This window comes from Diceros bicornis, chromosome 9 (assembly GCF_020826845.1).
Source record: "Diceros bicornis minor isolate mBicDic1 chromosome 9, mDicBic1.mat.cur, whole genome shotgun sequence".
NCBI classification, from domain to species: Eukaryota; Metazoa; Chordata; class Mammalia; order Perissodactyla; family Rhinocerotidae; genus Diceros; species Diceros bicornis.
In genome coordinates this window covers 12,225,509-12,249,182 of record NC_080748.1, presented here as the reverse complement: position 1 = coordinate 12,249,182, position 23,674 = coordinate 12,225,509, and the positions used below count along the sequence as shown (strand labels likewise).

The window sequence follows — 23,674 nt, the reverse complement described above, 5'->3', positions numbered from 1 at the left end:
CTCATAAAAGAGGCTTTTATCAAAGTCTTTTCTGAACACAAGCAGGTTCTGCTTTTTCTTGCTATATTAACTATTTTATACAACCTTCTTTCATCTTTTAATTTTTGTCAGAATGTTGTAGAGATTATTTCTGCCCCACTTTGATCTCCACCGCCAGCAGTAACTGAATTCAACAGTAGTGGGAACTGTAATGCACACCAGTCCCAGGGGCATCAGGCCATCCTTAGGCGGTAAACTGCCTCCTCCCTTCCAACTGAAATTTAAACTCCTTCTCAGGTCTCTGGTAATGATGGGTCAATTAACCATTTTTTCTTTTTCTTCTTCTCTTAAGATGTGATACATTTCCACTTTCTTTTCTCTTCTTTTTTTCTTCTCTTTTTCCTTCTCTCTTCACTCCCCATGTTTAGAAAATATAAGCGAACAAATTTCAGTCTCCAATACCTCTTACTATTAACATTAAAGTAGAAAGTAATCTAAGCATATATGTTTTTTTAATTGAGATATAATTGACATATAACATTGTATTAGTTTTAAATGTACAACATAATGACTTGATATATGAATATACTGCAAAATGATCACCACAATAAGTCCAGTTAACATTCATCACCACACATTGTCACAATTTTTTTTCTTGTGATGAGTACTTTTAAGATCTACTCTCTTAGCAACTTCCAAATATACACTACAGTATTAGTAACAACACCATATATAGACAGCATAACTTGTATGTCCTCCAACTGTGATAAAGGAAAAATACATGGAAAATATAAGAGGTATTTCCTTACAGTTTCTAAATGAAAATGAGAGAAGGAGCAAACTAGTGTTCTAGGGGCCCTGGTACCCCCTGAGAACCTTCTGCTCTGGAGTCTTGGGACCAGAGACCCAAGATCCATAGCAGGCATCTCAGAAGCCCCGGTCCCACCTTTCACTCTACAGGGAAGACACTGGATGCCCACAGGTCTTACATGATTTGTCCAAGGTGATAGCCCAGGTCAGTATCCAGATTCATGTTCTCCTAAACTCCTAGTCACCCTTCATTCCACCTCACTGGCTCTCTTGAAGTCTGTGAGGAGGAGCACAGGGTCTGGCCAATTTCTGTGCTCAGCACACAACACTCATACCCCTACCCTCAATGGTCTCCATGGATTGCTCACACAGAAACTCAACCAGTATCTACACACTGCTAACAGGCTACTGGGTATTTGGGGCAGCTGAACTCAGCTTCCTGTAGATACTCAGCAAAGGGAACATCACAGGAAACTGGTAGATTCTAGTCACTGCCATTTTATGTTGTAGGACCTCAACAATGGAATCTCCTTGTCCTAAGACTCAAGCTACACTTGGAGCAAGTAAACCTTTCTCTAATAAACCCCTGAGTGACATTAGCGCCTTTCACCCTGGTGTGCATCATGGCATGAAGACATCAGACTGATGTTTTAGTCCCAGGCTCATCACCACCTCACCCTGGGACGGTGACAAATGTCATCTCACCTTTCCTTACATCATCTCCTCCTCTGTAGAATGATCATATTCACTTGGATAATGTCTAAGGTGCCAGTGTGGATCTTCTAGGCTTCTGTGATGGTAAACAAAGGCTCCTGGAAGGAACAGACAGCTAAGGACATGTGAAAAAGCAAACTAGTGCAGTGTACGAAGATGCCCAAGAATATAAAGGGCTATCCAAAGGGAACTCACATTTCTTGGACAAGTAACCAGTCACTAGCCAGTGAGCACATTTTTCCTCAACTGTAATAAAAACTAGGAAGACACAGACTGTTTCTCAAGCACTTTCAGAACCACTGTTAGACACAAACTAATAGCACCTGCTTGAAACATCTGCTCCTTGAACTCCACCTTAATTAGCATATTTATTCAGTGAAACCATTTTGACAGGGTCCATCCAGGCTCATTTGCCTTCATTAACAAACCTTACTGGTGGCAAAAGAAGTTTCCCACGTCGGCACCAACTTTAGAGGCACACCTCAGGGCTGACAGCGCCCAAGATGTGTTGGCCTTTTCCATTTTCTAATCAAAAGGGCCAGAGTAAATAGGGGTTAGCAGTTGACAGCTGAGGCTGTCTGCTATGTCAACTCCCTGCCACACACAGTTTCAAATAAAGAGTGTCAGGAAAAAGATTCGAGCCTCAGATTTCTGTCACAGTGGCCATGGTGGGAGATTCTGGGGTGGCTGCTTTCCCGTCACACTTATTTGTGGCAAGGGCAAGAGCTGGGTGGGGAGACTTCATTGCAGCTTTTAGCAAACCTGTAATGAGGGTGTATGCATGCACACATATGTCCGTCTATAAACACACACACACAGAGGAATGTGAGGGAGGTTTCCTGCACCACTGCTCTCAATTTTTAGTAGCCAACCCTAAAAACTGAGGAGAGTGAGTGGTGGAGGGGCGTCAGCATCTGCCAATACTTAGCCCCATGTCTCCTCAGCACATGACAAGGGCAGTTACCAACAGATGTGGAGGTGGGCAGGGCAACCCTCTCTCACAGCTCTCAGAACTGCTGGCGGTCCTCCATTGCCACACACTAGTGGTAAGAATGACGGGGTCCTGTGCCTGCTCAGGCCAGGGCAGAGCAAGCTTAACCAAAGTCCCCCTGAGTGGCAGCAGGCAGGGAGATGCAAAATGCTAAGGCCACAGTATCCACATTTTTGTCAGAGAAATCCATCCATCTTTACCTCAGACCCATATTAAGAAGTTACATAAAAAAGGATTGTAAAATATCTCATTCTTTGCCCACAAAAACCCCAAAACACAGAAAGAGAACAAAGCAGTCAAATTAGAAAAAACATCATGGACACAGCAAAGAAATGTTCTTGTGTAGAAAAGAAAAGTGAGGGAATTTTTCAGAACTTACTAGAAGTAACCCTCCTTAGCAATGGACAAAACATAAATAGAACGGTAGACTAAAGGCTGATATAAGAAAGCAAAATCGCAATGTCTTAGCTATACTAGGAGAAGGCTCTCACCAGTTCCTTAGAGAGGAAGAACTAGGCATTATATCAAAATCTACCACATATAATCTAAATTTATTGTATACACTTAGGGTAAAAATAATACACAGTAAATGCATCTAATTCTGTCTTATGGATTTAATTATTTTCAATGTATCCCTGTTGTCTTCACAAGGTCCTGGATTGCATGACAAGGAGATATCTGAACTCATCCCCACAGCCCTAACACAGCAGAGATGCTGGGGGTCAGCCAGCCAGGCATGGAGGCAGACTTATGGAGCTCACACTTTATTTCTGTCCTAGTGTGTTCCAAGTTAGAACAGCACATTATACACAGATATCTACACATTAAAACAGTAAAGATGCAGTCACAACCCCATAATGCCTGGTTGATTCGGCTGATATTATAATCTGTTACGGCCCCACAACCATTAAGTAAAATAAACACACACGTTCTGTCGTTCAGCCTAACATTATGACCTTTTTTTTTTTAAGAATCATTTGGAAGGACTGTTGAATATCACCAAGTCCAAATGCCTCATTTTACGGATGAAGAATTTGAGGCCCAAGCAAGTCAAGTGCCTTGCCTAAGGCCACTCAGCCCTGTATTCCTGGCTACCAGTCCAGCTCTCTTTATATTTCACTACTTTGCTAATTTAAAGGAAAAAAAGGGACAATCGATAAAATATATTTTCATATTTAATTATGAAAGTTATATTAGATATAAAGATACATTATCTTCAGTATATACAAACAGTTTTTCAACATTTCAATCAGTTCTCCTTTTTTGTGATTTTTGACAAGACCAACTAAATTTAAAGGAAAATAAAGAATACCTCATCTTTGGTGACTCGGGTTATTGGTTACCCTGAAGCATGTGGCTGGTTGACATGTAGCCTGGTCAAAATCATCCTTACATAACATAGCCGGAAAGGAACTTGCAGATGCCAATGCCAAATTCACAAGTACATACACTGCTCAATGATATTCAAACCCCAGTTGGTGAATCTATTTTACTGAAATCACCATAGGAACCAAAACTGTCTCATACACAACCTGCACACATTCAACTATGTAAGAACAGTTAAAAAAATATGTCAGTTTAGCCTCCAAAAGTTATCACACTCACCAGATAGAATTTTTAGTGTTTATTGGTGGAATAGAAACATTTTAATAGCAGTTACAGCATTAATGGGATCTAGACATTCTTAATCACAAGTTCTATATTTCATTTCAGCTGGTGGTATTTGCTAGCAGATAAAAATCTACATGTCACTTATTTTTACTGTATGTTTCTCTCACATCTTGTCTTATTTTCAATTCAGGCTGCTCTAGTTCAAGAGTGTAGAATGCAAAGAACCTAAGGTGATTTACTTCTACTGTCTGCACAGCAAATTCACAGGGTAGGATTTGCATTTCACAGAAATGAAGTTTTCTTTTTATCCATAAGGATACATTTAAGATTTTTCTAACTGGCTGAACAGTGTTTCGTCGGTAGTCTGGCATCTCCCTGACTTGAAAAATCCAAATTTCTGCATCTCAAGAGATCCAAAGAACAGCCTTCACCTTGGGCTTTCCCTTTAGCTCTCACTATGTCTCCACCTTGGAGAGGGCAGGGCAGGAGACTGGCTGAACAGGAGGTCTTCAAGGAAACCAGAAAGAGGCTGACGAGCATTCACGGCTCCTTATCTCCTTCTTGGTTATTTCCCACCACAGATATGTTGCCGTCTGCATCTCACTCCCCTCACTTTCCTTCCTTACCCTCCCCCTCCATCTTTCCTTTGACTTAATATATTTCTCTTCCTACCCCCCCTCCTTCTTTTTCCTTCTAGTTTGGATCTTGTCCAACCCTGTCTGGATGGCGTGGGATTAAGTTATTATATGTACACTCCATGAAGGTATCTTAAACAAAATGTTAAATTACATGACTCTGCTGTTGTTATGAGGATAATGGCTCTGAGCTCTATCACTATGGATGATTTATGCCATCTTCCAAGACCTAGTCTTATGATCAATGGTATGAACTTATAAACCAACCAGTTAGGGACAGAGGCAGAATTTATGGTTTTAGAAAAGTCTCCCCAGCCCTAACCCCTATACAAAACTTTAAAGCGATCAAATATGAGATCATCATTAGTTACACATAACCAACCCAGAAGCCCAAAGCTCCAGTCTTCAGGGATTCATGTGGGATGCCTCCACAGGGATGAAGAAATGCCTGCCATTATAAACCTTAAAGATGTTATGATCAGAATCATTATTATATCCTTTAGAAAATCCAAACTAATAACACAATCTAGAATCGTGTTGTCCAATAGGATAGCCACTAGCCACATGTGGCTATTTAGATTTAAACTCATTAAAATGAACAAAATTTAGAATTCAGTTCCTCAGTTACCCTAGCCACATTTCAATGGCTCAATAGCCTCATATGACTAATGGCTACTGTACCAAGAGCACAGATATGGAGCATTTCATTGTCACAGAAAGTTCTATTGGACAGTGATGCTCTAGATACACACAAGGGCCCTATTATAAACCAGCAAGTAACAAAATGCCTTTCTTGGTGATGATAATTAGGAATTTAAATTTTAGAAGAGAATTTTACACTTTTGACCATAGTAGTGAATTCTGTCTCCAATTCTTGAGCCAACTAGACACACTTGCCATAAACCCAGTGATTTCAAATTGTGGTCCATGGAATCCTTTAGGGATTGGTACAACAGGACACAGGGCAGGGAAGGAGAAAGGCACAGAGGGCTCAGGGCTCCCTACATCCCTCTTCAACCAGCACCTCTGTTTCCATGGAGTTGTATTTAAATACCAGTTGACTCAAAACCCCTGAGAAACATATATGCACTCTGGAATTCGAATTGCTGTAACCTACAGTACAATAGAGACAATAGATGGAGAGAAGTAGGATCTACCACCATCACTGGAGTCAGTCCTAAAATCTGGTAGATTGCTTCCAGTATAAAATCAAGTTCTCCAACCTAAAGTTGGCCTTTCCGCAACTCTGCAAGTCTCCCTTCACCTCTTACTGATTCATGTTATATTTCTCCAGGTAACCATCACGTGCCTTTTTACTTTATGAAATCCCAATTCCATCACATTTGCTCTTTGCAAAAACCCTACTTTTTAATTACCCGGAGCAAATGAAGCTACCTAATGTGAACTCCGTGAAGCTCTTTTCCTTCCATCCAACATTTCTCTGCACTTGTCCATTAACCCTTTCTTTGTGTCTTCACAGCCACCCTCTCCGCTTGTATTTGATATCATTCCCTCCTATTTGCTCCACGAATTGCTCCATCTATTACCCTCTCCTGCTTTTGTCTCATCTTCAATCTCTCCTCCACTGCTGGATCCTTCCTCTCAGATCATAACATTCTTATATGTGCTTAAAAAAAAAAAAGAAAAGACCAAACACAAAACAACTTTCCCTGCTCCTCTACTGAGTGATGGTCCTTTCTCTTTCCTCCACCAAACATCTTAACATTCATCTATATTCTCCATCTTCACCTTCCTTACCCCCTTGTAACTTGATTTCTGCCCCACACTTTTTGTTCAAACTAACTTCAAAGTTACCAGTGACCTCCCAATCACCAAGTCTGCAGACCCATTTTTCTCAGTATTGAAACGTCAGCCTCCGCAGCAAAGACAGCATTGACTGACCATCTTCTTTCCACGAATCTCTCTCCTCCCTGGGCTTTCCTGATGCTTCTCCCTCCGCACTGACCAGGCCTTCTCTGGCTGTGTCCTCCCTGCTCCTAACCTAGATAGATATGCCCTGCAGAACCTGGCGGCATCCCTCATCCCATCTTACCTACTTGCACTCCCCCAGTGATGTCAGTCACGGTTCCAAACATCACTTATTTTCCATGGCTGCTCTCCTGAATTTCAGTCCAGTATTTCTATAAATCTGCTGGATGTATTTATATGAATGCTTTTCTGGGACCTCAACATGACGAGAGCCCCTCAAACCCGCTCCTCCTCCTGAACCCACGGTTCTGCAACTGGCACCCTCATCCTTCCAGGTAGCCCATCCTCTCAGGTGCTCTTGACCTGTTAGTTCTAACTCTTTCACATTTGGTCCTTCCTTTCCACCCCCACTGCTAACCTCTATTTCAGGTTTCCATTAACCCTCACCTCCCAATTGCTGTTTGTTATGGGAGCCACAGAACCCACTGACGTTTATTTTCTTTCTTACTGAAAACAAAAGGAATCATCAATCTGTGACCCCTGTCTACTGCCTTAAGGAAGATACTGCGTGGATTTTTATGAACTTTCCCAGAAGACAGCCTGTGTGTGTTATAGCACTACAAGGAAGCATGTATTGTTGGCAAAGTTCCTGCAAGAAGTCAATATAAGTCTAGAAGTTATACTTGCTTGCTTTTTACTATTTCTTCTCTGTCACTGTCCCAAGTGAAGTTAGAGTTCTAACAGAATGTTACCTCTGACCTATAATTTCTGCTAAGATAAAAGCAATAAAAGGTAGGAAAACATTCCCCCCTCCCCCCTTTTTGGTGATTTCCAAAAATCTCACAGCCCTGTATTTTATAGAAAAAAAGCAGGACAGGAGAACCTTTGAGCTGCTCTCTGTCTGCTAGTGTTCTGAAATTTCCTCCTCATATGACAGGGAACAAATAACAGAAGTAAGATCTGGGCAGAGGGAAGCACCCCTCATTTTGGCAGAACTAAGATCTCTCACCCTCAGTCTCTGTTCTCCAAACTACTTTGTTCACCACTATCATATTAATTTTTCTTGAATACACTTCTGATTACTCACCACTTAAGAACCATAAATGGTTCTACATTTTTTATAGAATAAAATCACAGGATCCCAGCTCTTGAGAGCCAAAAGTGGTCAATTCATTTAATTCAATCCCTCCCAACTTTATATAATAAAAAACTGAGTCCAAGGCCAGCCCTGATGGCCCAGTAGTTAAGTTCAGCATGCTCCGCTTCAGTCACCCAGGGTCGGTTCCCAGGTGTAGACCTACACCACTCATCTGTCAGTGGCCATGCTATGTCAGCAGCTCACATACAAAAAGAGGAAGATTGGCAACAGGTGTTAGCTCAGGGCAACTCTTCCTCAGGAAAAAAAAAAAATCTGAGTCCAGTGAGGTCAACTAACTTTCCCAAAGATTATTCTATTACCATAAATGCTGATTTTGATGCATATGATGCATGCGAGCATGGCATATTTCTTATCTTAATCACTTTTCCATAATTCAAGGTATCCTTTCTTCATTAAATATTGTGAATGAGCTGGAACATGCTAGAACACGGCACTATAAACCTTTTGAAGGACAGTGTGATTTCTAACAGTTTTGCTCACATATCTGAGTCAAGGTGGATAAACTAGATGTTGCTTAAGCAATAAAAAATTATTTTCACTTATAGGCAACGCTGAATAATACTCAGAAGAACCATGTTCTCCTTTGTAAATGTGTGTGAAGGAAGAGAAAAATAAAGAACTGAATGTGTGGGAATAATTGGGAAAATTAACAGCAAGATTCAGCGTAAATGATTCTATTTTTTCCATATAAAGAATACTTTAAATTACATAATTACAGATTCCAGGGACACAGATATTTAAATCCATCAGAGACATGTGTTTGACTTCCTCATTTCCAGAGAAAATCAGTAGTTTATTTTGGTTTTCGTTCTCACTCTTCTCTTTTACCACCCACCCAAATCATGCTGAGATATTTGACAAAGTAAAACCCTAGTACAATGGAAATTAGACTCTAGAAAATGAAAGCTGTGTGAAGCCCTCCACACACTGCAAAATCAAATGTTCCCATTTTTTCCTACAGACATTAGAAAGGCACAGAAATAAAATCAGATCCAACTCTAAGTTTCTATTTTGAGCAGAGGTTTTAAAAGCCATCAGCTTAGATTAATGCGCTATGTATTAGTCACCTTGCATAAATGTTTCATTTAAAGGGAACCCAACTGAATTTATTTTCTTAAATGATAACATGCTAAGGGCCTGGCAGAGCCCTTTTAGATAAAGAAATCAAAACATGACTTTCCTTGCCTATATTTTATAAATATACAAACAACCACAAGCTTATAGCCCAAAAGTAAGAGACTCCCATGAAAATCAACTGATTAATTTCTAGAACTGCCACCTTAATGTCTCATAAATGACATATGTTTCAGTTTAATGCTCAGAAAGCTACTCAGCATACATGAAAGAGGTGATTATAAAAATTTTGAAATAGAACGAATGTCATCTTCCTGATTACATGTTATCACTACCACTTTCCTTACTCCATACCAGACACAGTTACTCCATGATGGCCATTTTTTCAACTAAGCTTTTAAATCCTTCTCACCATAGAATTTTATGCACATGGCCAATGGATGGAAATAGCCATAGAAACTTTATTATTATTATTGTGCAAGGCCCTGTTCAAAGCACTTTGCATATATTAATCCCATTTAACGTTCCCATCAATCCTATGGTGGTTTTTTACATTACTTTTATTTATTATTAGTAATATTATTATTATTTTACAATGAGGAATCAGATGCACAAAAAGAGTAAGTAACTTGCCCAAAGTCACAGAGCTGGTAAATGGTGGAGGCAGAATGCCAACCCAGGCAGTCCACCTCCAGAGATCAAGTCCTTCACCACTACGCCATATTGTCTCTTAAGAAATGCAAGCCAATACAGAGAGAAGATGGGATTTTAACCTTCTTTTATGGAAATTTTCAAACATACAATAAAAATAAAGTAAATAGTGTAATGAACCCTTCTAGTTCCATCATCCAGCTTCAAGGATCATCAAAAATTTGCCTATCTTTTTTCACGTATACTTCCCCATCCTCTCCAGTTTTTTTTTTCTTTGCTGGATTATTTTACAGCAAATCCAGAAAGCTGTCATTATCTAAAACCAGTGTGGAATAATTAGATCTGAAGATATAATGCAGTAGCACTGAGACAGCCAGGGGAGGACCTGAGGGGTGTGAGGTCTTTCCTCAACCCCAATTCAGAGGGATTAGATGCTCCCTCCTTCATGTACATCCTCCCTCATTCGCCCACCAAATGCTGTGCAGTCTTCAACCATAGCCACACGAAGAGTTCCCTGTATACTCCTATCTCCCCACTGGATTCTAACTTCTCAAGGGCAAGGATCATAATACTGTCCTGCTCACAGTAGCCCCCAGTACTGAGCTCCATGCTTACCTCATAATAGATGTTGAAAGAGATTAGGGAAGGGAAAATGAACAATCTGATCTTCACAAAACAAGACAACCAAGAAAAATGAGGCAGTTCAACTAGACATTATTTTTACTACAAATAAAAATAACATCCCCCAAATTTCAGTTTATCTTACAACCATAAATGGTCAGCTTTCATAAAAAGAAAACAAAACATTTATACTTTAATCTCATTCCGGGTAGACCTGATCATTGTCTGAGTGTTTTGAAAGGGAATGTACAAGGATGTTAATAAGGCTTAATCTCAAGTAGTCAATAGCTTCTCTGAAATCTGACCTCACAGGTCCCTTTCAGCTCCTTTTTCCATGAATGAAAAATGACTCTTTGCCAATGGAACATGAGATAGGTTAATGACTGCTTCAGTAGGAGTTATTAACAATACTTCTTGTCAACTCTGATCTTATTGGGAATGCATGTCAAATATAGAAAATCAAACATATTATGTATGTAAATGCATTCTATAGTATTCATAAGCATAAATGCTGAAGTTAACTTGCAAAAAGCTCTCATATTAACCCTCATTTTCATTAATTAACCTTCCAAAAAGGCTAGTGATTTTCCACTTCAGATTATTATCCCCAGAACCCAAATCCTGTTCAATAATTAAAAGAACATCTACTTATTTAAGTATTAAAAACAAGAAACAAAACTCTAGAATTCAATGAGAATATCTAACCTCTCCAAATTGAGATATCTAATTTTGGAAACTGAAATTCTCTCATGAAAATCCTCAACAGAAAAGGGTTTTAGCTCAATTCTTTTAAAATGGCTAATCATATGCAAGCAGATATAGTGTTACTAGACATTTGTGAGACTATTAGGTCAGTCTACATGACGATTTATCTCTGAATATAATTATACTATAAACGACCTATTATCTTTCCTACTCTTTGAGTTGTATAAATTATCTATAGGTAAACCACAGTCAATGGAAGTAACATTTTTGAGATAATTTAGAAAACTGTGAAAACCACAATGATGACCTTCACCAACTATCAAGACCTGTGAAAGTCTTGATAAAGTGAAAATGTGTTCCCAGTACAAATTACATCTGAAAGCTGACCAAATTACTCTCTCTTGCTCCACACTCTTACATAAGAGAAAATGTTTCTATTAGGAGAGAAATTCTCTTGAAATTCTACTAGTGTAAAGGCCACGCTAGGTAGTGTGAGGGATACTGAAATTATTGAGACACATAACCCCCATCCTCAAAGAGCTTACAATCCATACGGGAGACAGGACATAGAAACAAATAACTACAACAAGATAGTATGTGATAATCCACAAAAGTGATATACACAAGGGGCGTAGGAATTCCCAGGAGAAAAGACGACTTTGGGTTGACAGACGAAGGAAGGCTTTTTCGAGGAAATATTTGAATTGCACTTGAAAATGACAGAATCTACAGAGAGATTGGGAAGGAGGAGAGAGTATTCTAGAGACGAACAGTTTAAACCAAGACCTAAATGCAGGAAAGCACAAAGCTCTCAGAGAAAAATGTGCATAATTCTGGTTGGCTAGTTGAGGGTGTATGCCAGGGGGTGGTATGTGGGAAAGGAGAAGCGGGCTGAGCAGGTCATGGAAGACCTGGAACATCTGCCGAGCAACTGAAGCAAGCACAGAGGCACCACGGAGCAATCAAAACAGAATCAAAAGGAAAATTATCTAGGATCACGTGCCTTGTGGATTAGAGAGTGAAGACGTACTAGGAATAGTTTAGTGAGAGGTACCACAGATTTAAACTAAGACGATGAGGAGAGAAGAAAGAGGATGGAGTAAATGAGAGAGAGAAAGAATTGGTCACATTTGATCACTGAATACAAAGGAAGGCGAAAAGAAGGTGAGAGGTAATGCTGACTCTAAAATGTCCATCCTCCGTAGCCAGGAGATCATAGATATTATTAAAAGATAGAGTGACTTTGAGAGGAGGTGTTGGTTTGGAAAAGATAATGAAAGATTCATTTTCGGGAAATGTTCAGTTTGAGGTGACGTGAGTCACCCAGTTGGAGATATCTGGAAGGTCATGTGAAACGTAGGTAATTCTAGAGAGAGGTTGGGGCCAGAGATACGGTTGCAGTATTGTGTCCAAAGTGCTAAGAGCTGAAACTGTGGATAAGATGACTGAAGAATTGGAATAGATGCATTCTGAGAACAAACCTTGGGGAGCTCAAACACACGAGCCTCAGAGTACAGGAGACAGACAATGCCATGATGAAGTGGCAAGCTGCACCAGAAATGGCAACCCTTAGACTCAGAAGGTTTTCTGGATGCACCAACGACTCCCGCAAAAGATCGCCTAGAGCCCATCTCCACCTCCCAAAATACTGCCCAGCTTACAACCACCTCTGAGAAACAACCCGATCACTACTCAGAAATTAAGCCTCCATCCCAACTCAGGAACTTCTATCCAACTTTGTATCATTTTTAAAGCTGTGGGCACATATATCCTTGTGTCATGATTATTTATACAAATGTCAGCCTCTCTCTGTCCACCTCCTCAGCTAGATCCCTACTTGCCCCAACATTCTACTACTTCCCTGGACCAAGAAAAGAAATAAGGAAAAAAACCTTCATTTCTCTTTTATACTTCTTCCAAATTCTTTGTCTCAAGATTTCTGGTCTTAGCTCACCCCATAGAGAAAGTGTGACAGTATTTGTCAGAAAGTGTGACAGTATTTGTGAAGAGAGGAAGAGGAGGAGAAATTGGAAAGGACAGATGCTATCTTCTTCATATTCTTTTCTGATAGTTCCTGTTTCTTGAGTACCCAATATGTTAGATGCTATTCAGAATACACAATGAGATATGATCCTCTACATAAATTATTCTATCCTTGGGGGATATGATTTATTTTCATTAATGATTAATTCATGAAACCCTAAGTCTTCCTATTTTTCCCACACACACACACCCGAAGGTTTTAACTTTAAATTACACCTACTCACCCACTGAGAAAATCAAGTCTCCACGTAACTGCTGAGAAATCTGACAACTAGCTATACTTTAGGCTACAGTATGTTACCAACACTCAATTCCACAGTAATTGTTTTCTCTAAGTTTCTATTGCCTAAAGCATATTAGAGGTTTCTTTCTTCTCTGAAAACTATAAAAAAAATTATGAGCTACACACTGGGTCAGACCTGCTCAAATACTATGATTTTAAGTTTAAATTTGTTGTAAGTTAGAGAATTTTTCCCTCCCACCCCCTACTCAATTTAAATCTTTAAAAAGCTGTGGGTCACTAGTGTAATTTGAAGTTTTATTTGAGGTTCTAAACGGGCCAACCTCATCATCTTCCCATGATGAACCTGTAAAGCAGTGAAGGGAGCGGTTGAGGGCTGTCTCCTGCAGCACAGTAAAGAGAAAGGATCTGTATTCACCCAGAAGAACCAAGCCACGAATCGGCAATTACAGGGAGGCAGCTGAACCCACGTGGAGCACGCCTGACAGTGAGAGCTGCCTGCCCCAGAGCCGGCTTCTTCACAAGATGGAATGCTCCCTATCACCTGAAATGTTCACACAGGCCAGCTGACAACCTGGAAAGAGGCGGAGAGAGGTGGGTTTGGCCTGAGGGGCCTTCTCAAAGCTACTCTGACTAGAAGATTTGCTTCACTATTAGAAAGAAAAGACTTTAAATCATAGGTGTGTCTTCACCATGTTCGGCAGCTTTAAATAAAAGCTGCCTTTAAACAAAAGGAAGAAGAACATTATTCCTGAGCCAGGAGCAAGTCATTCTGATCTCTGCTCAGCTATAAAATGAGGAGGTAGACTGGATGCTAAGACACCTCAGGTTCTAAGGACCTACAGACAAAATTCATTTCCCTGTGTCTGCTCCATTTGCCCAAACGTTGTGGAAAAAGTACAAAGACACACCAGGGCACTTGCCTTAGAAAGCCCCTGCCCAGTGGGGTTGTACTAATGGCACGGAGCCTGAGCCCAGGTGGAGGACAGATTCTGCACAGATCAGGGGGCCCACAGGCCTCCCCTCTCCACACGCATCATCACTTACCCCACCGGACCCAGGAAAACAGCACAGTAAGAGTTGCAGCTGAGCCAGAGTAGCCCAGGAAACACTAATAGGTTCATAATGAATCACTTAAAAGTGTCTGAAATACAGCATGCCACAGTCACTGTGGACACTGTTCATACTGTTTATAGGCACATGAGTATTTAAAAACAGGAGCTGCACGTTTGCAAATAGTTCCTTTTTATAGCCATGTTTCAGATTTTGAGACATCTCCTGTGCCATGACGTAACCCCTAATTTCAGTGGTATTCCTACAACGAATCCTAAGTGAAAGTGGTGTCTGAAGAAAGATCAACGTTCCAAGAAGGAAAAATGAACCACCTCTGATATCATGTTAGCTGTTCCTATGAGCTAAGCCAGCAAAACTCTGCTCCTAGGGTTTGAACTAAGGACTTTCAGCTCTTTCAAGAGCTTCATATTTTACTTAATCCTTGTCATCAAAACATCGTCTCTCCACTCAAGAACAGACACAAAATTTTTCTTGACATTAAATCTAATAACAAGTATAAATGATTAATGGTACTAAGACATCAATTCAAATATGTGTGGAGTTTTCTGTGGTTTACTGGTAAAGTACAAATCTCACATATAGTTAGGTGGCAACTAATTACAAATCAATTCTAACATACTGTTTTTTAAAAATAGAAAACAATTCTAAACAGAGTAAATATTGCTTTATTACGAAGTCTTTAAACCAGGAGTTATTTTCTCTGGCACATAACAGCTCTTGTCTCCCTGGGTCCTCAGGGGGTCCCTATCTAGTATTCGTGGAAAAAGAGGTGAGAAGAAAAGCCCTAAGCACACCTGGAATCATTCCGTCCACACCTGTCAGCTCTCTTTTAGCAAAAGCTGGTGCCATGGGCACATAGCTCAACTCGCCTTGAGGTTAATTTTTTTTTTTGTTTTTTTAAGAAATTAAAACCTTAACTCCTTCCTTGGAAAGATATATACTGGACCATATGAAATTTTTTATCATTCATGCTTCCTCTAAAAGAGAAACATGCCACTGGTAATTTTACTACTAAAAATGATGACAAATAGTTGCTCCTATATTTAAAAATCTTCGGACTGTTAATATACACATACATATCTAAAAATATGAGTTACACATGTGCAAATAGTTCTTTATTATATTCACATTTCAGATTTTGAGACATCTCCTGTGCCATGATGTATCCCTAATTACAGTGGTACTCCTAAAATGAATCCTATGTGAAGGTAGGTCTGAGACACATCACCTTAAAGAAACCAAGTGAGCAAAGAACTTCTTAGAAACTGCTTACGAACACATCAAGATAAAGGAAAATGTAATGCACAGTACTTTTAGGAATAACTAGATAGACTAAAATTTAGAACTGTAAAGGTACAAAAGTTCCACACATCATCTCTGTAAACCCAAGAAAAGATAAAGAACAAGCTTGTAGAAAGGAAATCGAAAAAATAATATAAATTCAATCTCATTCTCAATCTCTCTTCCCCTCCCCCTCTCCTCTCTCTCCCTCTCTCCCTCTCTCTCCCTCTCTCTCTTTCTCTCCCTCTCTCTCCCTCTCTCCCTCTCTCCCTCTCTCTTTCTCTCCCTCTCTCCCTCTGGCTCTCTGGCTCTCTCTGTTACTCCAGCTTGATTCAACTACTATAATCCCTTCAAAACAGCTCTCCATATGAAAACCTCTAAGACTTTCCTGGCCCTCTGGCAAATTCTTGCTAACCAACATCTGAGATGTCACAACTTCAGACCCAATAACAACTTTGAAGTTGATGAAGTGATATGGTTTGGTCATCAAAGGCTCAGCGGAATGGGGCAGCCTCCAGATCTTCTCTAGGGACAGTGACTGTTGTGACTTGCTCTGAGGCTATTAATTCATACTTTAACATATAGTTTATGACATCAGTCTCAGGAACCAGGCCTGGAGTGGCATCATCTCACCTAATGGGGACTTTGCTGGGCACAGACTTGAAGAAGCTCAGCTGTACTTTCCTATTTTTAACATCGTTTAGTTAACGTTTAGAAAGTCAGTCAAGTGCTCCACCAACAAGAACGCATGACAGGTAATCACAGGTGACAAAAATGACTCTTTCCACTAACATTTAACACCTAATATGTTTCAAGATAGCACAATGTGGTGACATCTTTTTTGGATCTTTCTTTGACTGCTTACTTAGAATCCACGAAGCAAAGGCCTCCTGGAATCAGTCCCTGGATAAGTCATTTTCTAGATTTAAGAGTAATTTAAAAGTCTTTTTCTGGCATATTAACTCTCCATAACTGAGAAAATGAGAGTGCCAGATAGGCTTTTTTTCTTCAGGAGATTGTTTTTTCAAGTCCCAACAATGGTAGATTAATGGAGTCAACCCAAATTCTTAGCATAGCACGCAAATAAAATGAAACACTGGTAACACCCACACGCTGATTCACCTTCGGCGCCTGCGCGGCCCGAGGGGCATCTTCCCGCAGGAGAACAGCGCAGGCCCCGCTGGCCCGCCCCACTTACGGTTGGCTAGCCGGCTCTGCTCGGGCTGCGCGCTGTCCGCCGACTGGGTGCTGGACACGGAGGACACGCTGGAGCTCCGGACGAAGCCAAATGCCGCCAGCTTGGCTGCCGGGAGACGCGAGTATCCGGGAGGCCGAAGTCCAGATTTTGGTAGATTGGATTTTACAGCATTTGAACTGGAGGCTTTCTTCAAATCTGCTAAAATGAATCCAAACCAAAAAATATATTTATATATTCTCAGTTGACAGCAAGATAAAGAATACACGGATTATGCATACTAATCCAGCTCTATCACAAACAGACCACAATTAATCTTGCAGGGTCCAATTCAGCAATTCACCAATACATCATTACGAGAAAGGCCCCGCACTGTGGGCTGGGTGCTTCAGAGAACTCAACTAGGAGAGGCAGCAAGCCAATGAGACAAGCACAAACAACTAATCCTATTACACAGCCATAAAGAAAGTTATCAAGTGCTGAGGAAGCTGAATGGAATGAGAACACTTATGGGAGCAAGTTACCCTAAAATTGTGAAGGTGAGCTATACCTTGAAATCTGACATACAGTGGGCCAAAAACCCTTATGGAAATATTCATTAGCAATTATAACCAGTATGTAATAAGTCATAGAAACAGGTACAAGGAATCATTTACTAACCTTTTGTTGGTTGTAGGAATGAGGTGGAAGGAGCACAGACTGTGGAGCTGGCCAGGTTGAAATCTGGTCTCTACCAATTACTAGCTGTGTAACCTCAGGCCCTTAGAACCACAGCTTTCTGCCATGGAAGGAACAGGGAGGATAAAACTGGCCTCCCATGTTTAGTATAACTATTACTGCTTGTAACACAGAACTTGATAGGTGCTCAAATTAAGGCTAGGTTTCTTTTCTCCTTTTTCCATTATCTATTTTTATGTTAGTGCAAGCCTCAAAATTAGTTCCCAGATCTGTGCAAAGCCAGCTAATTTTGAAATAATAAAAGCTCATGCTATCAATCCATCATCTCAGCACCACTATGTGTGAGCCAGGCTCCAGCCACAGCCACTGCAATGATTATCCCAACACTATGAGAGGTCTCTCAACACCAGATAGAACCAGAATGTTATCAACACACTGATGCCCTTTAATATGAAATATAAAAGGAAAAAGGGCCAAGCTTTCTAGTGTTCTGTACAACTGTTCTAGTCAAGCCATTTAACAACTTTCACCTGCAGCCATATTACCGTGAGTGCAATCTTATGTGAGATCTTGTATACAGATGTATACAGATCCTTCAGTGGTGTTCTCATGCTCAAGTTAGTCAATTCTTTATTATTTACTAAAAGATTAACCAGGTTGAGGATTAATACCAAAAAAATGGGCCATTTGTAAAAAATTCAATGTCTAAAAATCAATGAAGAATCTCTATATTAGAAAGTATCTATGTGTGGAAATATAAAGAGAACCAACAGATGCCAGGCTGGGTCTATGGTGCCTCTTCCTCTACCAGCAGCTCCCCTTAAGAGTGAGGCTGTGCCCAGGTGCATGTCTGGATGCACGCGGAATCTGAACATCTATGGTTTCCTGACTCCTGGGTCAGGACTCGGAGGGGGAGGAGTCAGGTAAGTGCAGAAGGAAGAGGGAACAGGAAGCTAGGACTGCAAATATTCCCAGCTCAGGTCTGTCCTAAAGCTTGGAAAAAATGCTCAAATAAGACAAAGACGAAATAATCACTGTTTAATAGGTAGTAATGGCCCTTTTGTATCAGCAATTAAATGTCATGTTCAATGCCTTTAAATTGTTGTTCTCATATTACTATGCATACTTTTAGATGATATCCCCAGAACAATGAAATTGTCCCCATTTACCAGATATCATTTTCACAATAAGTTTACACCAAATCAATTTTGGATGATGCCTGTAAAACAGTAAAAGAGTTGCTAAAAATCAGACGTAATTTCAACAATAAGTGAACAGTAAACCCATCACACTTTGATACTATTTTCAGTTATATATAACCTCCTTCCAGTTAATCAATAATTGACTTAAGATTATGCAAGATCAAGTGATAAGAATATGAATAAAATATTTTTTTCTGGAAAATAAACCCATTTTTGGGAATGAAGGAAAAGTCAGAATTCCTAACAGACCACCTTGGCATGCAATAAACATTCATTTAATATTTATTTGAGAATGAAAACTAAGTTTATTAAACCATTATATAAGGCAATCAAGCCACTGAAAATGTTCAAAGAGAAATTTATTCTATTCTACCTTTACCTAGATTCAATTACTGTTCATTTCATCAGTAGCAAGGTAGCAGTGGAACATGTGGAGAGAGAACAACCAACAACACAGGACTCCAAGTACACAGGAAGTTGGTCTCTAAATGACTTTTTAGCTTTCACTTTCCCTTAGTCCAGCTTTTCCTTTTAATAAAAGCACACGTGTATGCGTGTGTGTGTGTGTGTGTCTGTGTGTGTTTAGGCTACTTGTGGAAGTGTGCTTGCCCCAACTCTCTATGTATATAATTTTTCTAAATCCAGTGTAACCTATACTATACATCAAGCTACTATACCATGGTCTCTCCTTCTACCAGATAAATCTCATGAATAGTATACATACCTTCAGGGTTTGGAAGGGCAGGTCTTATTCTTTTTATATTACCAGTGCCTAGCACAGTGGTTTTGACAAGTTATTATTCAATCGAGTTTAGTTGAAGTCTGCATTAGCCAAGCTTGCAATACGTTCATTTAGCCCACTGTATGAGCTGAATACCTCCACCAGTCTCTGCATGAGAACTAGTCTGAAGGGGAGCTCACAAGTCTACTTTTTAAATAAGCACCTCAGTGATGCTCGTTCAGGTAGCTACCAGAGCATACTCTGAAAACTGCAACAGAAGAGACCACCTGACCCTGTGAAATGATTACATTCAGCTGCTCTGATTGAATATACCTTAATTTATTCTTAGTTTCTCATAAAAGGGATATAATTATAAAAATAAGCAGGCCTTACTAATTCTCAAACAAGTCCAACATGTCAGAGGAATGTATTTTTTTAAGTATTTAGTGTCCCTGGACTATTCAAGAATATAGACTTTGACAGAAATAATGCACCAAGGTGCCTAGTAATCCCTCAATAAATAAATGATAGCAATTAATATAATAATAAAACTGAGGAGATACATAAGAGAGAGAATGTCCACAATGGTAGCCTGAGGAGCTCCATGGACATTGTTTCCAGTGAAACAACCATAATTGGTGAAAATTATTTTTAAAAAACAACAATCTTTTAAAGTGTCTGGAAATTGTTCTAAGGGCATACAGAAAATAAAGAACCATTTATATAAGAAAATCTACTAAATCTCAGTAAGAACAGTGAGAATGAATGGCACTTGAGCCATGACTTACTCCCTTCCTTCCCTGCACTCCCATCCATCTCAGCATGATGAAAGCTCTACTCTGGTTGGGTGTAGCCAAGACTACAGGTTTCCTCTCCCCATAGTCAAGAGCTACAGTATCTCACTGGGAGAGGCAGGCCACCACCATTTCCCATCCCCATGCCCACCTCTTCCCCCGCGTCCATGTTGCAGAGGCTAAATTACATGCAAGTGTATCCTAGAGGTCAGGGGACCCTTCCTTCACTCAGCCCCAGGTAAGAAGGCAAAGCCATTACCCCAGGCACAGCAGGCCAAAAACACTGCTCTCCTGGCTCACTTGTAGGTTAGAGGTTCAATACCAGGAGAAGTAAAGGGAGAAAATCAGAAGCTACTGCCCCTGCCTAGCGCCCACTTGTAAATCAGGTATGTCACCCCAAAAGAAAGAGGCCATTGGTCCCACCAGCCCCCAGCAGAACCAAAACTAAGAGATTTTGCCCAAGGGTAGAGACAGACTATAAGAACAAAGATCGCTGAAGGACTCTACAAAGAAACTGACTTTATCTGGAATAGAGTGTGGAAGAAGTTCAAGCCTAAGGGCACTCTTGAAAACAATGGAGATTTTGATGGTAAGCAATAAAGAGGAGGCTGGTAGCTCCATGAGAGTAAGAAGATAAACTGTAGGTAGGCTAGTTTATCAAAGAGAACCAGGGAAAGAGCTAAGAAGAGCCTGTCAGGGATCAGAACTAACCTCAAAGAGTGGCTTCAAAAACCACCCCTGAAAAGGGGGCTGAATTCAATTGGATCAGACTGAGGAGCAATTTACAGCCCAGGGCATTGTAGAAAATGATAGAGCCAACAACCAGTAATTAGTGGAGCCTGATAGCTGGATGTGTCATCAAAGGGAGAAAGACAGCTTAACAGTGAGATCAGGGAAAGAGAAAAGAAATCTCTGCTAAAATACTGTCAGAGTGACTATGCTCATGCCCAAGGCTCTGCCCTCTGTGGAGGGACATCAGTGGCTTCACATTGTAGGGGACATAGGCTTAGACCAACCAAGTCACTAAACAAATAAATAAGTAAACAACAACAAGCCCTAGACAGGAAGGAAGGTAATCAGTATCCAGAGATGCTACAATATATCATGTAAAATATCCAGTGTACAACAAAAAATTTGAGACATGCCAAAAAAGGGAAAGTGTGACTCACACAAGGGGAAAAAAAAGCGAGCAATAGAAATTGTCTGTGAGAGGGCTCAAATGCAGGACTTAGCAAAGACTTCAAAATAGCTATTATGAATATATTCAAAGAACTAAAGGAATTCATGGTTAAACAAGTAAAGGAGATATGATGACAACGCCTCATTAAATAGAAAATAACAATAAAGATAGAGAAATTATTTAAAAAGAAAGAAAGAAAAAGGGACCCAGTAGAAATTCTGGTGTGTTCAACACTTTTAAAGTATAATAACTAAAATAAAATTTAACTGGAGGTCTTTAAAACAGATCGGAACTGGCAGAAGAAAAGAATTAATGAACTTGAAGCTAGATCAACAAATGTTATGCAAATTCCAGGAACAGAGAGAAAAAAGAATGACAAAAACTTAATAGAACCTCCGAAAAATGTGGGACACCATTAAGTGCAACAACATACAAATAATGTGTATATCAGAAAGGGAGGAGAGAAAGGAGCAGAAAATATATTTGAAGAAATAATAACTGAAAATTTCCAAAATTTACAAAAAACATTAATCTACACATCCAAGAAGCTCAATAAAATCCAAATAAGATACATGAGAAGAGATCCACACGCAGACACATCATAGTAAACATGCTGAAAGACAAAGACAAAGAAAATCTTGAAAGCCAAAAGTGAAAAATGACTTTTTGTGTACAAGTGAATCCCAATAGATTAACAGCTGACTTCTTATCAGAAACAATGGAGGTCAAAGGGCATGAGATAGTATATTCAAAGTGTTGAAAGAATAAAACTGTTAATCCAGAAACTTATATCCAGTAAAACTATCTTTTAAAAATCTAGCCAAAATAAAGACATTCCTAAATAAAAAAAAGTGAGAGATAATATTGCTCAAAGACTCACCTTATGAGAAATACTAAAGAAAGTCCTTCGGGCTGAAAGCAAGTGATCTCAGACGATAATCTGAATCCTCACACAAAAAAACGAAGAACACTGGTAAAGGTAATTATGTAATTATAAATACATATTATAAGTATAAATATGTATTTCTTCTCTTCTCATGACTGACTTAAAATGCAATTGTATATAACAATACATATATAATTGTATTATTGGGCCTATAACACATAGAAATGTAATATATTTAACAATAACAGCACAAAAGAAGTGGATGTGAGCAAAGCTGAACGGGAGTAAGGAAATGACACCATATGGTAACTTGATTTCACAGGAAGAAATGAAGAAAACCAAAAATGGTAAATAAGAAGGTTAATATAACAAACTGTAAAAAATATGTACTTGCTCTCTTTTATTCTCTGCTTCTTTAAAAAACATAAAATTATATGAAGTAATAACTAAAAATGTGTATTACTGAGTTTGTAACATACATAGATGTAATACATAGAAGAATAATAGCACAAAAAGGAGAAAGAGGGAATAGAGTTATGGAATAACATTTCTATATCACACTGATTTAATATAAGTATTAAGTAAATTCTGATAAGATATATATGATAAGCTCTAGAGCAATCAATAAGAAAATAAGTCAAAAATATAGCAAAAGAATCACTAAAGGAATTAAAATGCTACACTAGAAAATATTCACTCAGTACAAAAGAAAGCAGTAATGAGGGGTAGAGAAACAAAAAAGACATGAGGTAGACAGAAAACAAAACGAAAAGTAACATGGTTCATGTAAATCCAACTATATTAAGAATAACATTAAATGTGAATATATTAAACAATCCAATCATAACAGAGATTGTCAGACTAGACAAAAAACGATATCAAAATACGTGCTGTCTGAAGGAGAGACACTTTAGATTCAAATATACAATTAGTTTAAAAGTAAAAGGATAGAAAAAGACATATCATGCAAAGAACAACAATCACAAAGCTGGAATGGCTACACTCATATCAGACAAAATACGTTTTAAAACAAGAAAGAGATAAAGAGAGATATTTGTATCATGATAAAAAAGTCACTCCATCAGGCAGATATAGCAATTATAAGTGTATATACACCTAACAACAGAGCCCCCAAATATATAAAGCAAAAACTTAAAGAATTGTCTGGAGAAATAAACAATTCAAAATAATAGTTGGAGATTTCAATACCTCACTTTCAATAATGGAACAACTAGGCAGAAGCTCAACAAGGAAAGAGACGACTTGAGCACTGTAAACCAACCAGACAGACCTAACAGACATCTATAAAACATTCCATCCAATAGCAACAGAATATACATCCTTCTCAAATGTATATAGAACATTCTCCAGGATAAACTATATATTAGGCTAAAAAACAAGCATCAATAAATTTAAAAGGATCAAAATGATCCAAGTACATTCTCTGATGATAATGGAATGAAATTAAAAATCAAGAACAGAAGGAAAATAGGGAAGTTC

At 39.2% G+C, this 23,674-nt stretch overlaps 1 protein-coding gene across 2 annotated transcripts in view; it reads right to left on the bottom strand.

The window, feature by feature from the left end:
- The window catches only part of MTUS2 (microtubule associated scaffold protein 2), a 411,904-nt gene that overhangs the window by 337,803 nt on the left and 50,427 nt on the right, over positions 1–23,674 (bottom strand). The window contains exon 3 of one of the 2 annotated variants that reach the window (XM_058547941.1): positions 16,717–16,914. In XM_058547941.1, coding sequence (XP_058403924.1) covers positions 16,717–16,914 — 198 coding nt within the window. The remainder of the gene's footprint in view (positions 1–16,716; positions 16,915–23,674) is intronic. The other variant, XM_058547942.1, reaches the window with a different exon arrangement.